The following is a 27,958-nucleotide window of genomic DNA, read 5'->3' on the forward strand; positions in this document are numbered from 1 at the left end:
AGTGTTAGTGTAGAATTAGGCAGATTTCTCAATTTGGCCAAAATATGACTTAAGCAATTATTCTATGAGGCTTATAATATTATCCTTCAACTGCTGGCTAGAGTTTAATTAAAGATAACTGGAAAACGTTCTATAGAAGTAAAAGTAAAAATTTTATTTATATAGCACCTCTCAAGACACAAATCACAAAGTGCTTCACCACAGTAGAACAAAAGAGGGAAAAAAAAATCCTAAACAAATGCAAGTCTGTTTTTAAAAAGACACCACCGAATCCACAGCTCTCAAGCAGAAACGGAGAGAGTTCCAGAGTCGGGGAGCTACTGTAGCAAAAGCTCTGTCTCCTTTAGTTTTCAGCCTTGTATGATGTATGGCCAAGAAGGCCCTGATCGCATGACCTCAGAGACCTGGTATGGAGGTAAAAGTTCACTGATGTACGTTGGTGCTTGTCCATGAAGAGCTCTATAAGTAAGGACCAGAATCTGAAACTGGACTGAATTTAATGGGGAGCCAGTGCAGCTGGATCAGTAACGGTGTGACATGTGAATACTTGGAAGACTCCAGAATCCACCATTGTTCCCAGTCTTTTCCTCTCAGTGAAGATTCCAGCTTGTTAAATGTAAACTTGGTACGGGATTGTTATTTGCAGATACCCACAGCATGGATACTGAACTGGAAAGTCTATAGTTAGTTTCAAATAAACTGTTTCTTTGAATAAAGAACTGTGTGCAGCTCAGAAGGTGTGACCAGACAATCTGTGCTGAGGACGATCCGCAAGTAATACAATCCTGTACTACAAAATAAAACAAAGACTGGACTGTTTAAAGGGCCTTAAGTTCTACGTTTATTGTTCAGCCACCCATCGCAGCATTAATAAAAAACAAAACAAAACTTAATTACAATTTAATCACATATAAAATAATCTATAAAAGACTTTATTAATGATTAATTGAATAGCTGGAGCACCAAGCCCGAAAAATGAAATTCTTGAATTAACAAAACATCACAATTATTCATAAAGGTTTCATTTATATTGTTTCAAAGATATTTTATTTGAATCATCGTCTTCTGCTGCTTCTGTTTACTGAGGAGATGAGAATCTGCCAAAGAACAGGATGGACTTGGTCTGATTGTGCCTGATGAAGAAGAGGAAGGGGTGATCTGCTGTGAAGTGTACTGGTGGTATATAACAAAGTGGTACAAAGACGATGCCCGTGGCTGCAGCAGCTTCTGTGCCCTCCTCGTTCACCTCCACAAAGGCCTTGTGGGCCACCGTAGACAGGAAGAGTCTCTCTTCACCGCTCATGCCAGACAGGTCAGCTCTTCCTCCACAGAACACGTCCTTCATGCCCAGTTTAATCAGAGGCTCCTTCAGCTCATAGTCTTCCTCCAGCTTGAACTTTGGCAGGTGAAGGAAAACGTCTGGCTTGAAGCCCATGTTGTTGGTCCATTCGTCCAGCCTCTCCTGTGTTAGCTCATTCTCCAGCTGCAACCAAATTAAAATATTTTGCCATATTTCTTATGTTCATGTTTCAGTTCATCTTATGCATGACATCAAGAGCTGTTTGTGAGCTTCTAAAGTGATAAAAATTTTACTAAATAAACTAAAGTGAACCAGAAAATGTGGAGATACTTATTACTAGCTTGTGTACCTTCAGCAGAGCGTCTGAGCCGTCTGAGGACTCGTCAGGCAGCAGAATGAACATGCTGAGCTCCTTATTCACATACGACAGCTGCAGGATCTGCAGGCCGTGGTCACGAATGTGGTTGTAGGGCAGCTTCTTCTTCTGGTACATCATCTGGACTGGTACAGTCTTATTCTGATAAAGAAAATCAAGGTGATCAGATCATGTTAGTAAATCCACCCAAGGTCAGAAAGTCTGTATGCAGCTTCTGAGGACGCTCATCTTAAAACTTTTAAGCCGTTTCCTGTATTCAAACTTCATGTAAACTTCAGTTCAGTTTTTACCTGTTTGACTTTGAAGGGCATCTCTTTGGTGTCTGCCTTATCAAAGGGACTCTTCCAGTTTCCCTTGAAGTAGATGGCATTGACCAGAGCCAGTTTGGTCTCTGAGCTGACTGTTCCTGGCTTCAGAAGCTCTTTTATCTTATCTGACAGAAAATACAGAAAGAAACCAACATTTAAGTGGAATCCACTGAGGATGTTATCAAATGATTTCCTGCTGTGGGAGATTCATATTCTCACTTTCTGTCTGCTGCTCCACCCAGCTGTTGATCTCTGCTCTGCACGCCTCTGGAGCTCCGATGAAGTCCACAGCCTTCAGGTCTGCCTGGTAGTACTTCTGTGTGGCTTCAAGGAAAGTCTGCAGAGAGCAGATATCCACTTATTAATCCCGTCTTTGTAAGGAGGAACTTTATGAATAGAATAATTGATGAGCAATGTGAAGACTCACTGGGAGGAAGCGGGCAGTGTTTTCTCCATAAAGACGGTTGGCTAGTTTCAGGATGTATGATGCAGATGGTGAGTTGATGTCAGCGTTCAGTTTCTGCAGGTCTGCATGGACGCCTTCACCTGAGCTGAATGAGAGGACCTGTGTGGGATCAGGAAAAACAAGACTGTAAGGATGTGACACTGAGCCTAAATTGTCCTAATGTAACAATTTATGGTCCAAAGGCAGAAACTGAACAAGTTTATTGTGTCTCTAGTAGTCTCTCGGCTTTGTAAGGAAAAGCCTGTCCCTGCTCAGCCAGAGCCTGATCTTTAACAGGTAAGAAAAGCGGTGATGAGACGTTGAGCTTGTACTTCCACTTCTACCTGTTTTAGTTTCTAAGATTGAACCACTGGGGCAACTGCTTTAAAGTCTCCTGGGGCTGGTTTTAAACTTTGCTTTGTGTTGTCGGCTTTATGTTTATACATAAGCACTAACAAAAAGATCGCCTGCGCGTCCTCATTCAGATAGGGACTTGTGTTGGCGTGTGGGACTGTAGCCCAAGTAACTGATCATTATGACAATGCATTTGAGGTCATCTTATATAACCAATACAGCACTACTTTTAAGAAAAGTAACAAGTAATTTTCTATTTTCTGAGTAATACGGCGGTGGAGGGGTGAGGCTTGGCCAAAACTGGGTCATGCAACAGCACAATGATCCAAACACAGCAGCACATCTACATTTGAATGACTGACAAAGAAAAGAATCGAGGTGCTGCAATGGCTCAATCAAAGTCCAGACCTCAACCTGACTGAAATGCTGTGCTTGGGAAAAAATGGGTCAAAATTCCTCCACAAATATGTGAGAGACTGATACAATCATACAGTAAATGTTTACTTCAGTTATTGATGCTTAAAGTTCTTTTACAAGATACTGACTCATGAGGTGTATTTGGTTTTCCACAGAGACATGTGAAAACTTTTTCCATGTCTCTATATTGTTGTTTTAAAGTTAAGTGGCAGCGTGCTGACCTTTGCCATCTGAGCAGCGGTGTCTCCTTTGGCTCCCAGGTAGACCATGGCCAGGGCTGAGCTGATGCTCAGAGGAGAGACAAAGATGTTCCCAGCAGGGTTTGCTTGGCTCAGAGTGCGGAACAGCTCCAAGGCAAAAACTGTGTTTGAGCTGCTGACGGAGGACATGGCTGATGGTGTTTTCCTGCAACATGCAAACAAGCTTTTAAACTGGGATTTAATTCCATGCTGAAAACAGATCAAGACTCCTCACATTAAAGCATCAAGTCACGTTTTTAAAAAGATACTTTGCGCCACTGAGGCGGCCGCCGGAGCTGATCCACCCACGGAAGATAAGGCTCTAGACTAGAAGCTACCTTCGGCTGTTCCCTTTTTCACAAGGGGTTAGCAGCCTAAACGAGACTCATGCTGCCTGCTCATCTATGCGAGTCTTTCAAACACACACTCTACTATCACAGCTCAGTTCAGCTGACTGTGGACTGTCCAAAAGTCACAGCTAGAAGACTGACATTAAAATCAACGCATTTCAAGGCAAGTTGTCTCGATATCAGTGGTACAATCAGCTGCACATTTATTTGAAGAACACGAGTTATTTCTACATTACCTGATTCCTCTGCGACTGAAAGCACGCGCTACTCGCACAAAGTCAGCGTGTGAGAAAATCAAAGCAGAGAAAAAAGTGGGATAAAATCCAGAGGACTTCCTTATTTACACAGAGCACAGCACTGTGGTGCTGAGGTATCGGACTGACGCTTCCGATGCGCAGTAGTGATGGGTCGGTCGCGAACGATCCGGCTCTTTGAAGTGAACGACGGGAGCCGGCTCCCCATAGTGAGCCGTTTCTTTTCGTTCGTTTTTTTTTTTTTTTTTTTTTTTTTTTGTGGAAGCTGCACGTGATTGGTTAAGATGAATGGTAGCATATGACCGTCTACACTGAGCGGGAGGGGAGGGTCCACGGACACATTGCTCAGTGAGTAAACAAACACCAGAGAGCGAGGGGCTCCTGCAAAATGGCTCGGAGAGAGGAAAGAGCCAGAGGAAGTTGCGCGGGACATAGAGGCTACACGCGAGAACGGTGTTTAAAATGAGTGACGGAAAGCGTAGCAAAGACTGGACACATTTTAACCTTATACCTCCAAACATGTCGAATGAGACACAGCGTACTTCAGAAGTGCCGGCGTTTGCGGACTTCCGGTCACAAATACCGTAATACCACTACGTGACTGTGAAGTGTAATTTCTGAGCTTTCAGGAACTGTTTGAATTTTTTTGATAGCACGAATGGTCGTGGAGTTATGGTGAAAAGCCAGCTGATCAAGTTCCTTTGACCAGCTGACTCTGCAGTGAGAGGCTAGGTCTTAATCAGCTGGCTTGTAAGATCAGGAAACCCGCGGTTCAGCAGCGATCGCCTGGCGTTAAAGGATTATTCTGATAGACAGAGTGTAGACTGCAAATTTAAAATTTAATATCGAGCAGGCTGCACAAACAACCTACAAAAGTATACTGTATACGAATTGTTCATCCCTCAGTGTAATTAGAAGAACAAAACAGGGCAGAAAAAACAGGATCAACTCCTCAAAGGCCCTTGTTTTTTCTAATTTCCAATCTTTTGTTTTATAATTTGTATTTGGACTCTATTATATGTTGAGTATATAAAGAAATGTTTGATATAGGCCTAATGTATGTTTTTACATTAGTAATTCATTTTACACTTTTTTTTTTTAAATTAAAATCTAAGGAGCCATTTGGGAGCCAAAAGAGCCAGCTATTCTTTGGGAGCCGAGCCTAAAGGGCCGGCTCTCCGAAAAGAGCCGGAATTCCCATCACTAATGCGCAGATGTTTCGAAACTCTGAAGTGGGCATGAAAACACGTGATCACGTTGGGCGAGGTTTTGGTACATTTCATCTCTGCTGGAGAAAAATAAACCCAAAACTGACACAATTAAAAAAAAAAAAAAAAAAAATATATATATATATATATATATATATATATATATATATATATATATATATATATATATATATATATATATATATATATATATTCATTATACATGTGTTTTCATCAGGAAATGTATATATATTTTTGTTTTTCCCTTTCCTTATACGTCCGGGGCACAGAACAGAACACGGAAGAGGGAGAAGGATAAAAATGTTGGGATGAAAAAAAAGCTTTTCAAAGTGGTTTAAAGATAGTCGGTAAGTTATGTCAGTGTATCAAGAGGAGGCTTTTAAATACTCAGGTTAGCTTAAGTTGCTAGTAGTAAAATAACAGGTCACTGTTCTGCAAGTGTGTGGTGTAGTTACAATATAACAGATCATAACAAGAAAAATAAAAATTAAAAAGTCTAAGTAGGGTCTCCCTCCCTCACCCCCCCCCCCTGCTGCCTCCGCGATGGATAAGCGGAAGAAAATGGAGGGATGAATGGAAAATATAAGCCTGTAACAGAAGTCTTGTATTTTATAAGTCCATGGATAAGTGAAATCTGCACGGTGTGTTGTGTGTCTCTGTGTTTGTGTGTGTGTGTGTGCGCGCTCACGTGCATTACCTGATTCCTCTGCAACTGAAGCACGCTCTACTCGCAGAAAGTCAGCGTGTCAGAAAATCAAAGCAAAGACAAAAGTCCAAAAACATACACAAAAAGGTGGGAGAAAATCCACAGGACTACCTCATTTCCACAGAGCATATAGGACTGTGGTGTAACATCAGACTGACTGTGAGAAGTCACTGAAGATTTTTGTGATGACAATAAATAAATCCTGAGCTAACTAATATGGTGCCTGTCTTTATGATACAATGTTGGGAAATAAATTCGGGAGAGAGTTGTGGTGTGAATGTGATTGTGTTACTTGGTTGGTAAATGTGCTCACTAGGAACATTTTACTTATTCGTTTTTATTTAGAAATAACAGCTTTGCCACAGTGCTGAGCTTCAGGCGTTTTCTTTTGTTTGAAACGATTTCACCTGCTTCAGAAAATACCCTTTAACAGGGCACAGATTATGCTGGGGTAATAAATTTATTACTATGCGCACACATTATTACACGCTATGAAGCCTCGACACAGAACGACACATCACTAATAAATATATGGCCAATTACTGGCATTTTTCAAAAGAGCAGGCTTAACAGAGAGAATTTGGTATTCTCTGTGCAGCGTGTGAGCCACACTCCAGTCCGGTAGATGGCGGTAATACACTTTCAAACTTTGCCAACTGCGAATAAAATCAAGCGATAGAGAGAAGACACCGGCTTGTGTGTTTTCAGCTCGCAAACAGGTAAAAACTGCTGCCTTATTTGTGTAATTTGGAATTAATGATTGTTTCCTTCACTGGTGCGTCGCTCGTAGGAAGAAACGCAAACTGGCGACGTAGTTTTTATTCTTCCGAGTGTCAAGAAATGACAGTGACAGCGATTCCGGCTGCCTAACATACACTTGAGCTAATACGGTTAGCTCGTATGACTAGCATACATAGTGCGTGTCAGAATAAGAGAGACTTAAAGTTTCCAGGTGGATTTTTTTTCCCCCCGGAACGCGTCCTTATCTTGGATTTCACCACGTGGAAAGTCGGAGCAGCACCACCCCCACGATAGCGGCAGTGGACGTAAGCAGCAGTAAAACTGTAAAACGATTAATCTGTGCTGCCACAGTCGTGTATCTGTGGCTCGCTAAATAAGCTGAACCTGGATCAGGCTCTGTCCGCGAATGTGCTGCAGAGCTGTTGCTATGCTAGTTTGATCTGAATGGTTCTCCCTTGCTAAAAACAAATCCCGTTTTTCCAACTTTACTACCGAAACGCGCAAACTTGTGAGTGCCGTCATTCCCAACTTCCGAGGTGTCGCAACGTGGCAAAGCAACAACACTCCCAGCACTGTTCTGCACCGTCCGGTCACCTCAGACAAGCAGGAAACTGTATGAAAATACATAAACTGGTTAGCATAAAAAAACAGTTTGTTTGTGACTTGTGGGTTAATCAGAGTCCTCTGGTAAATTTTTGTCACCATTTAGATGAACGATAAGGACGATCCCGCCGCCCCCATGAGGGTGCTGGTGACCGGAGGATCCGGCTTGGTGGGCGGGGCCATCCAGCATGTGGTGAAAGAAGAAGGAGGAGCCAAGAAGGGGGAGGAATGGATATTTCTGTCCTCCAAAGATGCTGACCTCATGTAAGAGCCACTCCTCTTCTAGATAAAATGCTATCACACGTTTTGATACTAATAACCTGCTGGTGGCCTCTCAGGAATATGGACCAGACGAGGGCAGTATTTGAGAAACATCGGCCCACGCACGTCATCCACCTGGCTGCTATGGTTGGAGGGCTTTTCAAGAACATGAAGTACAACCTGGACTTCTGGGTATGTGAGAGTTGTTCATCTGCTGTCGCTGCTGCTGATAAACGCGGAACATTTATTGGAAATGTGGTTAAAGTAGACTATCCAGAATTCAGATTTGAGATGTTGACGTTACTTCATTTCCTTTCCACCTCCAGAGGAAAAACCTCTACATCAACGACAATGTGCTCCAGGCAGCGCACGAAGTGGGCACGGTCAAGGTTGTTTCCTGCCTGTCCACCTGCATCTTTCCCGATAAAACAACCTATCCTATTGACGAGACCATGGTAAATATCTGCTTTTTGTGTATCAGCACATTTGTAAAAGAGCAACTTACATCCACTTTCCTTTGTGACAGATCCATAACGGTCCACCTCATGAGTCCAACTTTGGCTACGCCTATGCAAAAAGGATGATCGATGTCCACAACAGGTATGTTAGGTCGTAGGGCTGCGTGATTGCACAATCGAAGTTTAGATTGAGTTAAATAATTACGATCTTGTCTGACCAAAATAATCATCATTCAATTGTGCCATGATGGAGCAGTCTTATTATGTCAGATGTCATCTATATCACTGGTTTCAAAGACCTTCTAGAAGCGAGTCCTGCAGCTTGGCAGCCAAATAACTGAGGGTTTCACACCATTATATTGTATCCGTAATTAATATTACAGATAGTAAGCCAAGAAAAATTAATCCAGTAGAAAGGTGTATTTTGATTGGCAGTTTAGTACCAAGAGAAGGACATCTGCCATATTTAGTGTTTCAGAAGTCTCCCATAATTTCTATTAAGTATTCTCTGAGTGCCACATCTCCCCTTTGTATGATGTCTCGGGAAACTCAATAACAATTTTCAGTCTTATGACATTTTTCCTCATTTCTGTGTGCGTCACAGGGCGTATTTCCAGCAGCATGGACGTTGCTATACAGCTGTGATTCCCACTAATGTGTTTGGCCCTCATGACAACTTTAGCATCGAGGATGGTCATGTGCTGCCAGGCCTCATACATAAAGCGTACCTCGCTCAAAGTAAGTCATGATTTTAATGTGGGTGCGTCCAAAAAGTGTCCTATTATGAGACTTTATCATGGCAGCATTTCTGTTTAAGTTTTTGTGAGTTTCGGGTGGTGTTGCTGGACCCGTGAATTCATCTGCACGTTGTCTCGTTCAGAGGAGGGGAAGCCTTTGGTGGTCTGGGGCTCTGGCACGCCCAGAAGGCAGTTCATCTACTCTTTGGACCTGGCTCGTCTCTTCCTCTGGGTCCTGAGGGAGTATCCAGAGGTTGAGCCAATCATTCTCTCTGGTGGGTCCTCATACAGCATGATGATGGCAGTTCATAGAGAAATGTTCTTATAATGTTGTATCTGTTGGTTCCAGTTGGTGAAGAAGATGAAGTGTCCATCAAAGAAGCATCAGAAGCAGTTGTTGAGGCGTTGGGCTTTAAAGGAGAAGTTGTGGTATCCTTTCAGTCATGCAAGTTGTTTCTTACAGTGGATTTTAAAGACTCACTACATGTTGTTAAAGCCTGCTGACATTTTAAGAAGTGTTTTTTTTTTTTTTTTTTTTTTTTTAATTTGTGTAGCCTCTTAACTGTCCATGTCCAGTCCGGGGGACATCTGTAGTTCGTTTTATATGGCAGGCTAGACCCTCCCATTTTGATTGACACCTGTTTTGGCCCATCGTGTAACTGGCTGCACCAAATTACCTGACAAAGCTACATGATGCCCTCTGGTTATTATTGGCTCTGTGAAACCCATTTTTTGACATGATTGTCCGAATAGGTGTCAATCAAATGGGAGGGTCTAGCCTGCCATATAAAACGCACTTCATAGTCCTGCGGATGGGACGTGGCCAGTTAAGAGGCTACGAAATGGGTTTTCCAGAGCAAATAATAACCAGAGGGAGTTATGTAGTTTTTTCAGGTGATTTTGGTGCTGCCAGTTAACAAGTTAAGAATGCGTTTGAAAAGTAGTTTTCAGAGAAATGTAGATGTTTCATTCTGCACAGGCTGGGTAATCAACTGTTATTTGAAACTGTTCTTCCCAAATGAGAAAAACTGGGATCAAGACTACGACCCCTTTGTAAGGAAACTTGACAGTTTGTTCACATTGCCACGTATTGTCTTGTGGTTTCCTTTACCTGTGGTACTCAGTATGACACCAGTAAAGCAGACGGCCAGTTCAAAAAGACGGCCAGCAATGCAAAGCTGCACCGCTACCTGCCAGACTTCACATTCACCCCCTTCAAACAAGGTGGCGTAACATTTGCGTGTGTGGACGCACAGTCGTTTGGATGCCATCAGTGTAGAAATTTAAAATGACTGCATCAGTTGCCCGACTTGTCTGATTCTTCTTGTTTTCACTTGCAGCTTTAAAGGAAACCTGTGATTGGTTTGTTGCCAACTATGACACAGCCCGGAAGTGAGGAGGCTGCCAAACGAGTTGGCTCCAGTTCTTTTGTTCCATCACCAGAGAAGCTGATGGTGATGAGAGATGGGGGGGAAAACAAAGTGTTTCACAAACACAAGGGTGTCGGTCAATAACCTGTCAGTTTTATTCTTACTGTTGTTCCTCTCTTCATGCAGCACCATGGTGTGTTATGTTGTTGCGGGATACGGGCTCCTTCTCCATACGTGGGTTCACAATTTAGCTGGGTTAACTCGTGGATGATTTGGCCGGACTCTGGTTTCACAGTTCTTGAAAGCTGAAATGATGCCACTCAACTATGGTGTCATTCTTGTGTGAAGAACTGGTTGTGATCATTGACTTTCTAGAAGAGATGGATGTAGCTTCCAGGGCTAAAAAGTGAAGCTAATGCAGAAGTGCCTTAAAATAGCATTCTTCTTAATGGCCAGTAGGGGGTGACTTCTGCAGTTGCAAAAAAGAGGCTCCTGTGAGCTCTCACCTCAGTAAAGAATTTCCTGATGAGGTGCAGCCCAGTGGTTAGTTTCAAGTCTTAGTGATCATAAACATCAGGACTTCACGAACTACAGGCTAACGTCACAGTGACTAAGCCCATCTTTTATAAACTCTGATTAGAATCGGTTCGCTCAAGATAACGTGAGCATTTCAGGACTCTTTGCTTACATTGAGCGGTGCCTCCTCACTCAGTAAGGAATAATACACACATGAAAATTATTAGCAGCCTGCATTAGGAGACAAATTTGAGTTTCCTTTCACTGCAACAAAACAATAAAATGAAACGAAAATTGCACCGAGAGGCCTGGTAACCTCACCTTATCCTCATCCCATCAGCTCTGAGGAAGAGGTCCCCTCTTCTTCGGGTGATTTCAGCTGGGTTTATTCATTTATACCTCCTTCATATTTTCGTTTTACAGTACACACATTCATTGTGCTGTAACCTGTTAAGTTAAAGAAAAATCTTTTGGAATTTGACTATTATTGCTGAGTTTTATATTGTCCCTCACTATATTTTTTTTCTGGATTACTTGGTCGTATTTTTTCCCCCCATTTTAACTTAAGTTGTTGATCATTTCCAGTAACACAAGGTTTCCAGCAGGAAGTACCACAAGAGTTCCCAGTCATCCCAGATTTAATCCAGCTGTTCTGTTGTAATTGTCTGCTCTACAACCTGTATGTAGAAGTTTCAGTCACTTTGGGAGTGTTAATTATTTCAACTGGTAAACGGGTTATTTCAGTCTTGAATCCAGGTGCTGGCACAACACATAATCTCAGTAATCAGCAATATGTCTGGTATAAACTTTTCTCAGAAGTTCAGAATTGTGTTGGATTTTTTATTGAAGGGTTCGGGATTTGAATGTTTAAATTGTTATTGATGCAGTTTATATAATTGAGGATTGTTATGTGATCTGGTGGTTTGGATGTTTTTGTTTTGAACTACTCAGAATAAAACTTAGCACAAAAAGGAAATTTGTGGTTTTGTTTGTGACAATACTTCTTGGCAATAAATCTTATACCATATCTTGGTATAAGATTTACGACATCTTCAGTCTGAGACTGAAATCAATCCTCCAAGATGACAACGCTCGCCCCCACAGAGCGGGTTTATCAGAGACTACCTCCAGAATTTGGGAGTGGAGAGGATGGAACTGCAGTCCTGACCTCAACCCCACTGAGCACTTGTGGGATCAGTTTTGTGCCAGTGATCAACAACCACATTGACTGACTTGCAACAAATGCTGGGTGAAGAATGGGACCCCCTCCCACAGCAGTGTGCGACCAAGCTGGTGACCAGCATGGGGAGGAGGTGCCAGGCTGTTGTGGCTGTGTTTGATTCTTCCACATGCTGCTGAGGCCCCTGTTTGTTCAACTGTTAAATAGTTTCTTCAGATTTCAGTCATCTATTCAGTAAAAGACACCAAATAATAATCGACCAAACACAAATTTCCTTACTTTTTGTGCTAGGTTTATTTTACATGTGCAATAAATCTCAAGTGTTAATGACCTGCGTCACACATTGAGATTTTTTTCATTGTCGGTCTACATATTCCTTAGAAAGATGGCAAAATGAGGATTCAGTTCCTCTGTCCAGGACCACTCCTGCTTTACTCGCTTTAATTCATAATACAGACAGACACAGATTATATTTTTTTTATTATTTAAACATGAAAAGCTAAAAAAAAAAAAAAAAAAAAAGAGATGGAAGTCTAAAAACATTAAAAATATCTACAGATGTTCAGTGCTCATTCAGCAATCTTACAATGCAGGAAGAACTAAGTGATTAAAAACAGTTCATTGCCGTTTTTACAGGACAAAAAAAAAAAAAAGTTGAGTCTTTTTAGGACTGGACATATGAGGAATGCCCCCCTTCATGGACTCGGCAGTACTCCTGTCCTGGCACGGCTCTCTTCTTACAAGCTTTCCCCGTTTTTGTGATGCCATTGCACAGAAGACGGCCCGACACGGAGCTGAGAGCAGGGAAAAAGAAAAGAATTTTTAAAAGGGATCTATTCTGCTTCTACCATTTTTCTTACACTTTTATACGATTGCATTGGTGGGTACTCATTAATTTCAGTTTCAAATAATGAGGTCAGCATATGAGCAAACAGGCACCGCTGAGTTTCTTTAGCTTCTAGTTGAGTATGTTTCAGTGCTCATTTCACACGTTCATGCGTGTCTGTACATGTATAAAATCCAGACCACATTAAAAGTCTGCAATCAGAAAAGCGTGCGCATGTTACTGCAGCCACCGACCTGTTGCTGATCAGTGATGGCGTGGGACTTGCACTTCGCGAGTCATTCGCTGCTAAATCACGTGAGTCACTGACTGCATCAAAAGCACTTCCCAAGTTCATCAGGGGTATATCATCACTCAGAGCCTGAAAACATTAAAATACAGCTTTTGTCTTGGTAGCCACTAATGATGCACTGAAAATTCAGTTTTTACATTTCCATTAACATTAGCTTCATTTGCTTACCGCTGAAGAAAGCAGCGCTGGTATAAACCTGGGAGTGGACTGATGTGGTGTGCCGATTACGGGCATAAACCTCGACTCTGGCATAAACTTCCTCTGAGGGGGAGACACCGCTGATACGCCAAGATCGCCTGTACACAAAAGATGTTTGACAGCAAAAATGAGAAGCCAATTTTAAAGAAGTAACATTTCATAAAAAGGAATCATTTGTAATCCGATTCACAGCATGCATTTCCCACCTGATAAAAAGCTGTCCTGATTCAGCAGGTTGTCTCGTTCAGCGATATCATCCTCTTCATCTCTGAGCAAAAACGGACACAGAAAATACATCCAATGATACACGGAGACGGCATGCATTCCTCAAGGCTTTTTAAATGTGTTTTACTAATAGCGCTGATTCACTGAAACTTCTATTTTTACCTGAACAAACAATCAGTTATCATTTAGATAGTTGACCAGTAAACGCCACTGATGAGTTTAGGATCTTATCTGCTAGTTTAACACCTTCATCAGCATCATGTCCAGTTAATAAATTACTGTCTATTAGAATCAAAAGTCAGTAAATCAGGGCATGACTTAGGATGTAGTTACATTGTGACTGACAGTGTCCATCAGTTTGTCAGTCAGCTCTCCCAGGGCTCTGCTGATGGCCTATAAATTCAACATTTTCAAAGACCAAACCATAAGTTTCAGGCCTTGTGTGCGACATGCTCACTTCCGTGGTGTAGAAGACGGTGGATATGAGTTGCACGACAACACTGGCTGCTTCTGTGGCTCCACAGTAATGCACGAGTCGAGTGGCAGTGGGGTAGTCAGCTTTCTTGCGATGTGGAAGCATGCCCACAGCTGATTCATGAACCAGTGACCTACAGGAGCAAAAAAAAAAAAAAAAAAAAAAAAAAAACCGCACTGTGACAAATGCTTGAGAAAACCGAAGCCATTGTGTTTGCTTCCTACGCTACTTTATGTTTGTACCCAGAGACAGAGTGAGCAGCAGCAGGCTGAGGCTGGTGAGATCCAGCGCTGGCTGCTGGTTGACTTCGGCCACTGCATTTAGAGGCACGGTGAGCAGCAGCGCGGCGCGGGAGAAACCGGGACAGCGCAGGAACGTCAGCAGGACCGCACACAGTACAAAATATCCTGTGTGTGCAATGCACGTCCACACGGCTGTCAGACTCAGACCTGTTCATAGGTAAAGCACAAGAAAAAAAAACAATTCACAGAGAAAACATTTCTTTTTATTAGCCAGAGAATATAAAAAGTTATTTTAGAAATGTGCCCTGAATTGTACGTCTAATAGTTAATTATTAAAAATGTCTTTCCCCCCCAGTTTTTTTTTTGTAGTAGAAAATAAAATTATAAAAAGGAGATCAATTTGCTCTGTGGCTTTTGTCTCACCTGCCCAGCCGAGGTAGCCCTGGATCATGTGAAGCCTGTCCTCTATCCGGCTCTGCGTGTTATCGAGGTAGTGCAGCATGACTCCCAAAGTGCTGTTCATGCGCTCTAGTTTGTTCATCAGGTCAGCGTAGTACTGGGAGGTCTGATCCTGATACTGTAGAAACTCTATCATACTGTGATCTAATCAGCCACAGGGTGCAGAAAATTCAAAAGGATATTTAAGCACATTGCTTGTGGGGGGGGGATAAAACTACAAATGATTTCAGCCATTTACCAATTTTCTGATAGATGTCCTGAGCTTGGTGTCTTACATCTGCCAGGTCCTTAACGATCGCCTTGTGGCTGTCCTGCACCTCTGAGCTCTGGATCTGCAGATGCTCGCTCACGTTCTCTAAAAATGGTGGACAGGAAGACGTGCAGCAATTCATAAATTTCATGCTACATGATGTGACATCCGGTGTGCTTACAGAGAATTTTGTTAAATGCATGAGAATTACTGCTTGATGTTTTATAGTCTATTTAAAAGGGGCAGTTTAAACTTTGCAGAAGTCACTCAGCCTTCTGAAGGCTCCTTTTAAAGTACTTTTTCATTTGAGGAACAGGTACTGCTCCTTTCTCACCGTGGTTAGTAGCAAACCCATTAATTAATTTCTAGCATTTGACTGTTAGCACATGAACATCTGATCATTCACAATAGTGCATATAATAGAATAATAAATTTACACATTTCAATTAATTTCCACATGGAGTCCACATTTTGATGCACCATGTCCCATTAGCAAACGCATCTAACACACAACCAGTTATTGTTATCAAGGTGCAAAGTTTTATGCATCCATTTATTTGTTTACTTTCTAACATTAACGTCTAAAAGGACGCATCCTTGGTGCATCAACTAGATGAAAAATTACAGAATCATCAACAAAAACATCACAATTAGTATTTAAAATGGTCACAATTGTTTGGACTTCATTAATTTTCTGGTTCCAACTTTCTCAGATCACCCAAACACCCCCCACAATATCTCTGATTTGATTATTTGCTAGAAAGTAAATAAGCTGACTGAGCCTTCTCCAAGTGTGGCAATTCCATCGTTTTTGCCAGAGTTTGTATGTTCTGGTTTAGACGAGCACAATAAAAAAAAAAAATACAGGAACAATGTAAAAGTTCTCACCCATCCTTTGTGTAATTCCCTGAATGAGCTGAGCTACCAGTTCCTGTCCAGAGGCGATGAGAGCCTTTTCCTGACCCAGACGCTCCAGGTTGCCCCTCAGTGAACTCTCCATTTGCTCCTGGCCCTCGTGCAGTTTCCCCTGTTGGGCCCGCAGAGCGCTGTGACCCTCGAGCAGCTTTTCCAGTGATGCTGCCGTCAGTTCTTTCAACTCTAGCTGGCCCTCCTGTTTTAAAAATAATCATTAAATCCTGAGCAACCTCTGATTTGCAAAATGTAAGAAAGCCCAGCTCTACCTTCAGGTCTTTCATTGCACCCAGCTGGCTGGTGGCCGTGGAGATGAGAGCATTGACCGTGTGCTCCGCTCTGCGCCGGAAAAGCTGCTGCCGAGTCGCGTAGCAAACGGAACGCGCTCGGTTGCTCACGATGTGGTAAGCATTCCACGTGTCTGAATCCATGTCTGCTGTACATTCTTTGATAGTCTAACACATGAAACTGAGATTAGTACACACTCCATTAAGCAAAAAATATATATTTGGCTATCAGTATAAGCTCATAGTTTACCATTTCCTCTGTGCATGGGTAGGTCTGGCGCCCCTCAGTCTCTGCCTGACAGTTAAACAGTTCCACTCCAAGCTTTGCCAGCTTTTCCTCTGAGAGGCTGTCACAGCTCATCTTTAGCCGAGCAATCACCTACAGAAGGAGACAGACCAGAGGAGCAAACAGAGGATTTCACTGTTCAAAATTGTAACTTTTTTTTATGTGGTTTGGATTAAAAAAACAGATTTTGAGCCCCACACGCTCATACTCACGCTGTAATGACAGCTGTCCAACGGGCTGAGCTCCATCTGCTTTGCTTCAGCCAAAAACTTCTCATCTGCCGTTGCCATCTCAAACTGAACATCTCTGGCAAGATGTGCTGGTGGTGGAGGAGGAGGAGGCGCTGCTGCTGGAGGTGCCTCTGTCCGCCTCAGCCACTCAAAGAGCCCGCTGACCGCAGGACACTGACAGGCCAGCATGCTGACAGTCAGAAGGAGGTGCAGGCGGTGGAGGAGGTGCTCCATGTCTGGATCAGGACTTGATAATCCCTGCAACTATCACACAACCTCCATCATTTTTTTTCCCCCACAAATTCCCCTGTGACAGCATGTGTCAAGTTGTCATTCCAAAAATGTAGAATTTCCTCACAGGAAGCAGTAAAAGGGAAACTTGCAGGACAGCATGCACTTCTATTAATAATACAGGACTCATAGAGCCACTTTAGAAGAGTGTCAATGCAAAATACTTGAGACATCATTTGTGAGGCATAGCCCCTCCACACTAGTTTGGATAATCTTGCTCTAAATAGTTAAAATGACAGCATCTTGCCTACTTTGAAATCAGCCAAAAGCACTGAAACCACTGACCGGTGGAGTGAAGAATTAAAAGCTTAGAAAGCTTAAATCCTGTGGATGTTAAAGTAACATGTTCCACCACAGAGCAAAACCTGCTCAGGGGCAGCTCCAGCAGAGAGCCGGAGCTGACCGTCAAACAACCCGGATCTCATTCCAGTCGAGCATCCACGGGATGCCCGGACTGGTCAGAGCTGTTCTGGTGGTGAAACCGGGAGCTGCACAATATTAAGCAGGTGCTTATAATGTCGTGGCTGATCTGTGCATGTTTAACAAATGTTATGACGATGTACATGTCGCTCTGCTTCTCGCTTATTTGAAGTGCGTTGCAAGCCTGAGTGCGCTGGTGTACCGTATGCATGTAAAATCATAATTTCTCTGTTTGAATGAAGACCACTGAGGCTTGCCCGGGCATGTCTGCTGCTGCTCATCACTCCAGTTAAATTGTTATTTAACTATTAATAAGTAATCTCTTTCGCATAATTCAAAAGCGCGTTTTGAAACAGAAACGAAGCTAATTTACTGGAAAGATGTAAGATTTTGACTTCAGTTTCAAGTTACTGCACGGCAACAAATCCCACAAAACTCCTCCTGTGTCTTATACAGATGAAAAGATTTTTTTCGGATATTTACTGCATTTTTTCATCGCAGTCAAATAATATTAAAAAAAAAAAACAAATTAACAGCTTGTCATATTACTAGCAGATATTTACTAACAGCTGAAATAACATTGTAAGTACGCCCGATTATATGCATAAAATGAAATACTTTGTAAACAAATACCTGATGTTCAGGGAGGTCTTTGGCACCGAGAAAACGCTCACTGCCTCTGTCAGCTGCTTCAAATGAACGTTAATTTTCGACTGCTGGTTTCAGCATCCTATTAGGAAGAGCCAACCGAAAAAAGGTGCGTTTAATTTATTCCACGGCTAAAACGGAGAGATACGGTGGGAGGGGGGGAGAAATAGGAAAAAACGTGCGGAATATTTCTCCCGAGATCCCGAACAGCGCCGCCCACCTGGAGCAGTAAACAGCAGCTGAGAAGTGAAAACCAAACGAACCGGCAGTTCAGGTACGGTCGGCTGGTTGGTCTGTGGATGCGCTCGACTCGACGGTCCTGCTGGTTAACTTTAACTTCTGTTTGCGGCTGCCAAATCATCGGATATCGGAAAATCTGAAAAAAATCCAGGTGAATAAATATCCTACTGCCAGCGGTACCCGGTTTTATCCGCGCCATCGCCTGACATCGCGTTTTTTGCCACTCCGTGTTACTTTATGGTTGTCCAGTCAACAAGAAACACGTGCATTGTATTTCTAATCTAATCTACTGGATTATTTTCAGGCTATCCGCAGCTAGATGCAGCAGCAGCCGGGTTTGTTTTCAGCTTTAGAGGGTTTAAAATACGGAGTTTTAACACTTTATTGGTACGGCTTTCAAAACCCGGAGCTAAATACTGCTAAAAAAATGTGAACCAGCAGCATCTCAGCTCTGCCCCTGCTGCAGCAGGCATGCCTGTTAGCCTGTTAGCGACGTAGCCGTGTGAACGCTGCTGATCGTCGGCCACTGCGATGGACGACTCGGGCATCAAGAAGCAGAATTGGGACGTGAAGGAGACTGAGTTATTTCTTGAAATTCTCAAGGAGCTGGACATGAAGAAATGCTTAGACGGGAGGAAAGTGAGGAATAACAAACTGTTCAGGGTGGCGCACCGGAGGATGACCGCGGCTGGTTACCACAGGTCTGTGGACCAGTTAAAGTTTCGCTGGAAACTCCTCAAAAGCGCGTACTACAAGTGCAAGCGGGAGCCCGACTCCCCGGCCCCGACTAAAATACAGGGCTGGTGGCGCTATGAGAAGACGATGGTCGCTATTATGGAGTCCAGACACCCTCTGGTCGGAGCCGGGGTTAACTCGGACAGAAACGATGACGTGACGGAGGAGTCGGATGCTGAAGCATCCATGCTGCACTGGCCGCAGCCCTGCCCGGACAATACCACCCAGAACCTGGATTTAATTGTAGGCGAAATAGCCACGGTCGTGTGTCATTTATGAGTGCTATAGTGGGTATTAAAATAACTGCGATATAACTGGCGCCGGGGGGTTTATTCCAAGAAAATTGAGTTTCGGAAATTGCGGCCGGAAATGTAGGAAGGGAAACTCGGATTAAAGTGGTAAATGTATTTTAAAAAGGAGAGGAATTCTGGGAATATGAAGTCAAATTTACGAGAAAAAAAAAAGTGTGCAAAAGTCTTGAGCCACCTCATTCCTTTATATTTTTTTAGGAGAGGGTGCAGTGATTTAATGAAACGTGCAAACATACATGGAAATGCAGTATTTGGTGATTTATTCTTCGACACAGCCTGAACTCTCTGAGGCAGCTTTCTCATCATTTTTTAAGCAGTCTTCAGGAATAGTTCTCCAGACTTCTTGAAGGACATTCAAAGCTCTTTTGGAGGTTTCTGCCGTCTGTTCTTTGTCACAATGATCCCACACTGCTTCAGTAATGTTGAGGTCCGGGCACTGAGAAGGCCAGTCCGTGACTGATAGTGTTCCATTGTGTGCTTTTTCTCTCCAGGTATGCTTTTACTACCTTGGCAGTGTGTTTGGGATCATTGTCATGCTGAAAATTGAAGCCATTGCCAATCAGATGCTTTCCAAGAGGTATTACATGGTGGATCAAAATCTGATACTTTTCTGCATTCATAATTCCTTCAGTTTTGATAAGATTTCCATCACCACAGACTGAAATGCAGCTCCAAACCATGACAGAGGCTGCAGACACTCACTGTTTGACCTCTGTCCTGACCTATCACTCCATCAGACCTGTTGCCACTGATTTTCAGTCATGTTCTTATATAAATTGGCATACCTCAGCCTTTTTTCTTTCTAAATCTGTTTAAGAGTGGCTTCTGGCGACCACCTTTCCACTGAGACCATTTCTGATGTTTTCTTTTTCCCCTGTTTCTTAAGGACATGACTTTCAGATACCGTTCATCTGCTGTAGATTGAGTCTACTACTTTTCTCCCCTGCGTGCCCACTTTCCTCAATATTACATTTTTTAGAACACAGCTGCACACCATAATTAGTTATGTCAATATTTTGGCTAACAGCTCTTTTTGAATCACCTTGTTGGTGCAGAAATACTTTTTCTCTGCTAGTCAAAATGTTATCTTTGGCTCTTTTCCATCCATCCATCCATCCATTCTCTTCCGTTTATCCGGGGCCGGGTCGTGGGGGCAGGAGCCTAAACAGAGAAGCCCAGGCTTTCTTCTCCCCAGCCACCTCCTCCAGCTCGTCCGGAGGGACCCCAAGGCGTTCCTAGGCCAGCCGAGAGATAAAATCTCCCCAGCGTGTCCTGGGTCTACCACGGGGCCTCTTACTGGTCGGATGTGCTTGGAACATCTCACCCAAGAGGCAGCTAGGAGGCATCCTAATCAGATGCCCGAGCCACCTCAACTGGCTCCTTTCGATGTGGAGGAGCAGCGGCTCTACTCTGAGCCCCTCCCGGGTGGCCGCACTCCTCACCTTATCTCTAAGGGAGAGGCCAGCCACCCTTCTAAGGAAACTCATTTGTGCCGCTTATATTTGCGATCTTTTTCTTTCGGTCACTACCCAAAACTTTTTTGGCTCCTTTTTTTTGGGGGGGGGGGGGGATTATGCAATGATGAAATTTCAACAAGCTGATGGTAACAAAGTGCCTAAAGATAAAATGTAAAATTCTTTGCAGTTGTGTAGCCTCAACATCGGTTCTGTGGGTCAGTGGGTCTTTTTTTTTAAATTTTATTTTATTTTAAACCCTTGAATGATCTGTAGGTCAGTGTTGAAAATGGTTGGGTAGAAGTACTGGACTGAAAATGAGTGTGAAAAGCAGCCACTGTGTAAAGGAGAACTAATAAAGACATTTAAAAAATAAAAGTCGGGCTCCTGGGAAGCAAAATATAAAGAAGTGAAGGATGACTAGACTTTTGCACAGTACTGTAGATTGAAAAGGAAAAATGCAAATTTACAATGAGGAAAAAAAAAAAACCCACAGGTGCACTCTGTTATTGAATTGCTATGTTAAATAAATCCCAGATTCCCAGCTAAAAAATCCCAGAATATTTCCTGAGATTATCGGCATGAATTTGCGGGAAAAAATTAAATTTTTTTTTCCTTTTCCCCCTCAGATTTTCTAGTTTTAATCCTTCTTTTTCCCCTCAGTCTTGCCCCTTTCTCTGGCTCCAGAATTATTTAAGCTTAAATGGCCCAAATATGCCGTAATAGTTGTTCATAACTTTAATTTTTTGTGTGTGTGTTGTGTTGCTGCATGGGGTCACTGTCTAACTCTATGCCTAGTTTGAGTTGCGTCTGGACTACAGTATACACACATTAGGTACAGCTCACAGTTTTTAATCCTGTATTCATTAAAATTGTGATGCCAGAGTTGTTTTGAATTGCTAAACTGTGATTCAGATATTCTGCCAGATAATTGTTGAACGGTAGTCTCAAATCACTTTCACAACAAAAAAAACCTCATGAAAATCCTGCAGTGTTAACTTCAGTGTAAAAGCACGTACATATTACTGATCAACAAAAACTGAACGTGAATGAGGGCAGCATTTATTGTAGGATTATATTAGATTGTATTATTTTAATCCAGGTGTATCCTAATAAACTCTTGGTGGTTTTAAAAGGGGGTGCAGCAAATTATTGTCTTTGCAGAATATGCCCACTATTTTTTTTTTTTTTCCCCTCTCACGGGATCCTCAACAGTTTTTAAGATTTTCATTTATGCTTATCTATTGGCTCTTTGTTTATTATGAGAATAGCAGTTAATAAGTGTAAGTCACATGTTTCTGTGCACTCAAACCAACAATATCCAGTTGCTCATTTGTGATATGAGCTGCAATCCAAGCCTTAAACCCATAACTGGGGTACGGATGCTGTTTCACAGCGACAGCTCTGATACAGGGAAACTAGGCTGTGGCAGCAGTTACTAGGGGAGGGGGAGAAATCTGATGAGTGACCACCTGTCAACTAGGATTTAGTGATTTCTATTTTTTGCGTCATGTTTCTCATATGCATGGACACAAAAATGATGTTTATAACACAGATTGGACAGTGACGTTTTCTGTACTGTTTAATGTCCGGGTTCATTTCTTCTTGAACATTTTGTCTGTAAAATGTAAGAAATGTAAAGCTTATTTAGTTGAATATCATATATGTAAACATGACAGTGTGTGAAACCATAGTTCCTTTAAAAAAGGTGATGGTATTGTTGTGGTGTTTTCCATTAAGTTATCATCAGTGATGTCCTGTTGATGTTTCTGCTATAATCTGTCCCCTGCTTTGGTTTCAGATCAAAATGGACCCTGAGATGGACTCGCAGCTCAAGATCGGCTTTATTGGTGCAGGGAACATGGCTTTTGGCATCGCCAAGGGCATCTTGTCTGGTGAGTGCAGAGAGAACAACTGGAGCGGCGAAGAGGACTCTGAATGATGAAGATGATGGTCTTTACTACATGTTCTCTTTGCAGGAAATGTCCTTCCTGCAAACGTTAAAGTGAGTGCGCCATCCTCGAGGAATCTGGGACGCTTTCAGGTAGTTTTTCCATCTTATTTACTGTCATATCATTTAAGTTCTCAATGTGGATCATTTTGCATGGAAGTAAGTAGTTATGGTGAAGATCTCCCAGTTATAGTTTGGTGGATAAGATTCCTTGTAAATGCATGTTAATCACACCAGGAAAACCCGAGTATATCCAGACAGTTCTGCCCGAAACTTCAGTAAGAGTACCCAGCAGTTATTTCTAAGCAGTGTAGGTGCCCATAATGTGTTTACCTTTTCGTATACATGGGCCCTATTCTGGGAAGCAGGTTTTGCTGACAGCTTTGAGGGTTTTTTTTCTTAACCCTGAGACGAGGGAGAAACTGGGATTTCTGTTCCAGAAAGAGGCCGAACTTAAACTCTGACTCAGTCATTTGAGTAACAGATTCTATGAGCTTAACCTGCTCGCTGACAGGTTTTCTTCAACAAAGTTTCTCTCTGGTTCCTCTCTTGCTGCTTCTGAACCAGCTGACTGACACTCAGCGTAATTCCCTCATTCATAAAGTTACCATCAAAACACACAGTGGAGCAAATTAATTCACAGAAGTTTGCTTTACAAACACTGAAATCCCAGATCCCAATTCATGTTGGTAATGTTTAAGGCTGGTGACAGTGATTACATCTCAGATTTATTACCACATCAATAAAATCTACAGAGTTTTCTAATACTGTGACTCTGAACACTAATGCTTGCTAATATTGCTGAAACCGCATTCAGTGTTTTAATTGGGGTGGCTGTGGCTCAGGAGGTAGAGCAGGTCACCTACTAATCGGAAGGTTGGCAGTTTGATTCCTGGCTGCTCCAGGCTGCATGTCAAAGTATCCTTGGAGAGATGCTGAACCCCAAGTTGGTCTCCCACACATGTTTTGGAGTATGAATGTGTGTGAATGTTAGACAGTAAAAGCACTTAGTTACACATGGAAGTGCTCGTATGAATGGGTGAATGCAAACGTGTTGTATAAGTGCTTTGAGTGCTCAGAGTAGAAAAGCGCTATATAAGAACTAGACCATTTACCATTTTATCATGAGAGTTTAAAAAAGTGTTGCAGCGACATGACCTGTAATCAGTGTGATAAGCAAATAATCATAATACGGAGGAATATCTTCCAAGTATGAGAAATCTAAAGGCATTTGCACAAATTAACAATGTAAAAAAACTGTGTACTATCAGCACTGATTCTTCTCTAAGCTTCTGTCACAGCTCGTGCATTCAGGTCAGTAACATTACTTCGGCTTGCTTTTAGGAGCTGGGCATTGCTGTAACTCACTCCAACGTAGAGGTGGTTTGTGGGTCCGATGTGGTCTTTGTCGCCGTCAAACCTCATGTGGTTCCACTAGTTCTCAATGAGATCTCACAACACGTCACTGACAGACACGTGATTGTATCTGTTGCAGCAGGAGTAACACTAGCGACGCTGGAAGAGGTGAGTGCCACAGCTGGTGTCTCTGAAGGGACGGTTCTCCACTGAATCAAATGTTTTTCTCTCTCTCTCTGGCCTGTAGTCTGTTTATCCTGTTTCAAGGTGGCTGTAGAGATGTCTGCCTCCTCTTGTGTATAAGAGAACAACCTTTTTAAAAACTATGGAAATTGTGACATTAACTCAAATTCCACAAATCTCATTGTGAGCAGTTTCATGTTGAAATTATGCTGCTTAAAAAAAGTAAAGGAATGTTTTTTAATTAGAGCATTGCATCGAGTTAATTAAACTTCTATGGTATGGATCGGGTCGGTTAAGTAGCAGAGGGCGTTGTTAATCAGCTTCAGCTCCTTAGGTGTTAACGAACAGGTGCACTAGAAGGGCAACAATGAGAGAACTGTCCAAACAGGAATGGTTTTACAGCTGGAGGCCACTGACATTTTTCACTCCTCATAATTTCTGACTGTTTTTTCACTAGTTTAGCATTTTGCTAGGGTCAGTGGTGATACCTGGATCCTGCAGAGCTTGCACAGGTAGTCCAACTCCTCCAGGATGGCACATCAATACGTGCCATTGCCTGGAGGAGATTCCAGGAGACCAGTAGTTACTCTAGGAGGGCTGGACAGGGCCGTAGAAGGTCCTTAACCCACCAACAGGGCTGGTATCTGCTCCTTAGTGCGAGGAGGAACAGGATGAGCAGCAGGTTACTGGTGTGAATGTCTCTGACCAAACAATTAGAAACAGATTTCATGAGGGTGACCTGAGGCCCCAATGTCCTCTAGTCTTCTACTTACTGCCTGGCACTGTGGAGCCTGATTGGCATTTGCCACAGAATACCAGAATTGGCAGGTCCACCAGTGGCATCCTGTGCTTTTCACAGATAAGAGCAGGTTCACCCTGAGCACATGTGACAGACATAAAAGGGTCTGGAGAAGCCGTTATGCTGTCTGTATGCTGCCTGTAACATCGTTCAGCACAACTGGTTTGGTGAAGAGTGAGTGGTGGTCTGGGGAGGCATATTCATGGAGGGACACACAGACCTCTACAGGTTAGGCGACGACACCCTGACTGCATTTAGGTATCAGGATGAAATTCTTGGACCCACTGTCAGATTCTGTGTGGGTGCAGTGGGTCTTGGGTTCCTCCTGGTGCACAACAATGGCTGTTCTCATGTGGCAAGAGTATGCAGGCAGTTTCTGGAGGATGAAGTTGATACATTGACTGGCCCCCATGCTCACCTGACCTAAATCCAATAGAACACCTCTGGGACATTATGTTTCAGTCCATCCAACACCGCCAGGTTGAACCTCAGACTGTTCAGTGATGCCCCAGTTCAGATCTGGGAGGAGATCCCCAGGACACCACCCGTCATCTCATTAGGAGTATGCCCTGATGTTGTCATGCATGCATACAAGCATGTGGGGACCATACAAACTACCATTTGTACACAAGTACCATTTTGAGTTGCTGCAATGACATTTCGGCAAAGCCTGCTGCATCATTTTTTCACTTTGATTTTCAGGGTGTCTTTGAATCAGTGTCCCACTGTAGGTTGATTTTTAATCTTCATTTCCATCAAACAATGTGGCATCCTTATATTCCTAACACATTACCCACTCCATGTCGGTATAGATATCCAGCATGATTTTTTTTCCCCACTGAGATCTTATGTGTTTTCAAAGTATTCGTTTAATTTCTTTGAGTAGTGTATTTTCTTTCTGCCTATCTTCAGACACTTTCTTCTGCTCCAAATAAAGGTTCACAGGTATAGTTAAATAGAAAGGAAAATAGTTCTGACCTGTGTATAACATGCTCACATCTCTGTTGCTGCCATATCTCAAACTGACAGCAAAATGGTGCTTCAGTATCACAGGCAAACTAGATTTAATTTTAAGGTGACCTATACCTTTAAACCAAATACTGATCTAGAGATGTTTTCTCTCCTCATCTCTTAACGTAAAGCTCCTTCCTGAGAACTCCGTTGTCATCCGGCTGATGCCAAATCTACCGTGTTTGGTTCAGGAAGGTGCTCTCCTGTTTGCCCGGGGATCCCACGCAAAACAGGAGGACAGCGCTCTGCTTCGCTCCTTATTACATCGCTGCGGTTTGGTGGAGGAGGGCCCTGAAGCCTGGATTGACATCCACACCGGGCTGAGCGGCAGCGGAGTAGCCTTTGTGAGTGTATGGTTGATTTTATCTGAAGTCTTCCTGTAAACCGTCATAATTTGAATTCCTCAGATCAAACACATTGCTTTGAAGATAATGGCCGGTCACTTGGTCTCACAGCTTTACACTAGTATGTGTTCTGCATTCATTCAACAGAATGCAAAACCTAAGTGTACATGGTCAAAGAAATACGGTCAGCTGATTTGGATTTGTAATGGGGTGGGGGTCAAAGTGCTGTTTTAGTAAAGTCAGTGACGAAGTGTGCATCTGTGGTGTGAATTTGAACATCCTAGGTGAGATTGTTCTCGAGTTATGGCCAACATTAAAGTTTTCTTCGAAACCACCCGAGCTAATAAAGATGAGTTCATCTTTTTAAGCCCTTTGTTAGAAGGCTGGAAAGAGATGAAAGTAAATGACTAAATTATCATCTCGTTAAGGGTTTTTCTTCTTTGTATGATTGGCCATGACTGTGATATTCTCTGTGATGGATTACCTGGATTGAAGACATTTCTAGATGGAATCTGCAGGGGAAGAAAAAAAAAGGTTGACTGTATGAAATATACAGTTGAGCTCAGAGGTTTACATATACTCATCGTCACTCCCCTTTAGTTTCAGTGCAGCAGAGAAACAGCTTTGTTCATGTTTGATTCTGATACATGTGATTTTTCTCTGCAGGTGTACCTTTTTGCTGAAGCCCTGGCAGAAGGAGCTGTTAAAATGGGCATGCCAAGTGCTCTGGCCCACAGCATTGCCTCCCAGACTGTTCTGGTCAGTTTAACAATGTGCTCACTTGTGTTTCACAGCAGTTCGCGTCAGAGCTCTGACTCCTGAGTGTCCAAACACAATTTTTTGAAAGCTACCATGTGCTGCAGGGTGCTGGGAGATTGTTACGCGATTCTGGGAAGCATCCGGCTCAGCTTCGCTCTGAAGTCTGCACGCCGGGCGGAACAACCATCTACGGGCTTCACACGCTGGAACAGGGCAGCGTGAGGGCGTCGACCATGAGTGCTGTGGAGTCTGCCACCGAGAGAGCCAGGGAACTCGGCCGAAAGTCAGCAGCGGGGAGCAGGAAGTGATGGACGATGGCTGCCTTTACGAACTACTCGTTGGAGTTTTAACTTGTGAAAAACCTAACTTGGAACTTTTTTTTTTTTTAATTCTTTATTTTTTCCTGGATGACAGAGCTCAAAAACAAAAATGGAGTTGTCACTTTTTTAAATCACATTTTCTCACCTTTATTTTTCCTTAAACGTGCAGTTCATGCATCTTTCTCATGTTCATGTCCATGATCCCCTCCTATTAAACATCTTCACTACTGTACTGCCTTACTGGCCTTGATTGGATTATTATGTGGATGTAATGTAGAGTCAGTGGTTCGATTTAATTATTTAAATGACAATTATTGTATTTAATATTTTGCCAAATAAAGCATTAATCTAAATTTAGGATAAAAATGATCACACCTGTGTAGCTGTATTCCAGTGATGGTGTAGCTAATGTATAGTTGTGTATAACACAATGTATAGAAAAATACTTATACGAAATAACAAGTGTGTTTGGCTGCTTTTCATAAAGTGTCGTGTTAACGGGTTCTCTGTGCAGTTCCTTATTTTTGTGTCTGTTGCGTAGCCATCAGCTGACAGACTTTATTTCTGACCTTGAAAACAAATGAGAGCAAGC

At 42.7% G+C, this 27,958-nt stretch overlaps 4 protein-coding genes across 9 annotated transcripts; 2 read left to right on the plus strand and 2 right to left on the minus strand.

Annotated features, from left to right (window-relative positions):
* Positions 1-817: 817 nt before the first annotated feature.
* Positions 818-7,496, minus strand: LOC115778576 (leukocyte elastase inhibitor-like). 2 transcript variants are annotated; one of them, XM_030726674.1, is made up of 8 exons: positions 7,422-7,496; positions 5,970-5,996; positions 3,422-3,605; positions 2,412-2,549; positions 2,204-2,321; positions 1,967-2,109; positions 1,650-1,817; positions 818-1,483 (listed from the first exon to the last, which is right to left on the minus strand). In XM_030726674.1, exons 3-8 carry the CDS (start codon positions 3,587-3,589, stop codon positions 1,079-1,081), a joined length of 1,140 nt encoding a protein of 379 aa, XP_030582534.1. In that variant the 5' UTR covers positions 3,590-3,605; positions 5,970-5,996; positions 7,422-7,496; the 3' UTR covers positions 818-1,078. The 2 variants fall into 2 exon arrangements, with proteins under 2 accessions (XP_030582534.1, XP_030582533.1); XM_030726673.1 differs by lacking the exons at positions 5,970-5,996; positions 7,422-7,496 and adding an exon at positions 4,026-4,236.
* Positions 6,559-11,640, plus strand: LOC115778577 (GDP-L-fucose synthase). Of its 2 annotated transcripts, none has more exons than XM_030726675.1 (10): positions 6,559-6,697; positions 7,429-7,586; positions 7,661-7,775; positions 7,910-8,038; positions 8,110-8,183; positions 8,646-8,779; positions 8,922-9,053; positions 9,128-9,207; positions 9,903-10,002; positions 10,119-11,640. In XM_030726675.1, the coding sequence occupies exons 2-10, from the start codon at positions 7,429-7,431 to the stop codon at positions 10,172-10,174; spliced, it is 978 nt and encodes a 325-aa protein (XP_030582535.1). In that variant the 5' UTR covers positions 6,559-6,697; the 3' UTR covers positions 10,175-11,640. The 2 variants fall into 2 exon arrangements, with proteins under 2 accessions (XP_030582535.1, XP_030582536.1); XM_030726676.1 differs by lacking the exon at positions 6,559-6,697 and adding an exon at positions 6,948-7,024.
* Positions 11,641-12,401: 761 nt separating this feature from the next.
* bmb (brambleberry) lies at positions 12,402-18,076 on the minus strand. The gene is made up of 13 exons (XM_030726668.1): positions 17,889-18,076; positions 16,527-16,808; positions 16,279-16,407; positions 16,011-16,196; positions 15,718-15,940; positions 14,818-14,934; positions 14,544-14,723; positions 14,121-14,327; positions 13,861-14,011; positions 13,385-13,446; positions 13,149-13,276; positions 12,925-13,049; positions 12,402-12,638 (listed from the first exon to the last, which is right to left on the minus strand). Exons 2-13 carry the CDS (start codon positions 16,776-16,778, stop codon positions 12,509-12,511), a joined length of 1,890 nt encoding a protein of 629 aa, XP_030582528.1. The 5' UTR covers positions 16,779-16,808; positions 17,889-18,076; the 3' UTR covers positions 12,402-12,508.
* On the plus strand, positions 18,044-27,862 carry pycr3 (pyrroline-5-carboxylate reductase 3). 4 transcript variants are annotated; one of them, XM_030726672.1, is made up of 7 exons: positions 18,044-18,177; positions 22,445-22,538; positions 22,623-22,687; positions 23,939-24,118; positions 26,075-26,287; positions 26,954-27,046; positions 27,151-27,862. In XM_030726672.1, the coding sequence occupies exons 2-7, from the start codon at positions 22,451-22,453 to the stop codon at positions 27,352-27,354; spliced, it is 843 nt and encodes a 280-aa protein (XP_030582532.1). In that variant the 5' UTR covers positions 18,044-18,177; positions 22,445-22,450; the 3' UTR covers positions 27,355-27,862. The 4 variants fall into 4 exon arrangements, with proteins under 4 accessions (XP_030582532.1, XP_030582530.1, XP_030582529.1 ...); XM_030726670.1 differs by having other exon boundaries at positions 18,139-18,294; XM_030726669.1 differs by lacking the exon at positions 18,044-18,177 and adding an exon at positions 18,416-19,121.
* Positions 27,863-27,958: the final 96 nt, after the last annotated feature.

Source organism: Archocentrus centrarchus, chromosome 4, assembly GCF_007364275.1.
Source record: "Archocentrus centrarchus isolate MPI-CPG fArcCen1 chromosome 4, fArcCen1, whole genome shotgun sequence".
Classification (NCBI taxonomy): Eukaryota; Metazoa; Chordata; class Actinopteri; order Cichliformes; family Cichlidae; genus Archocentrus; species Archocentrus centrarchus.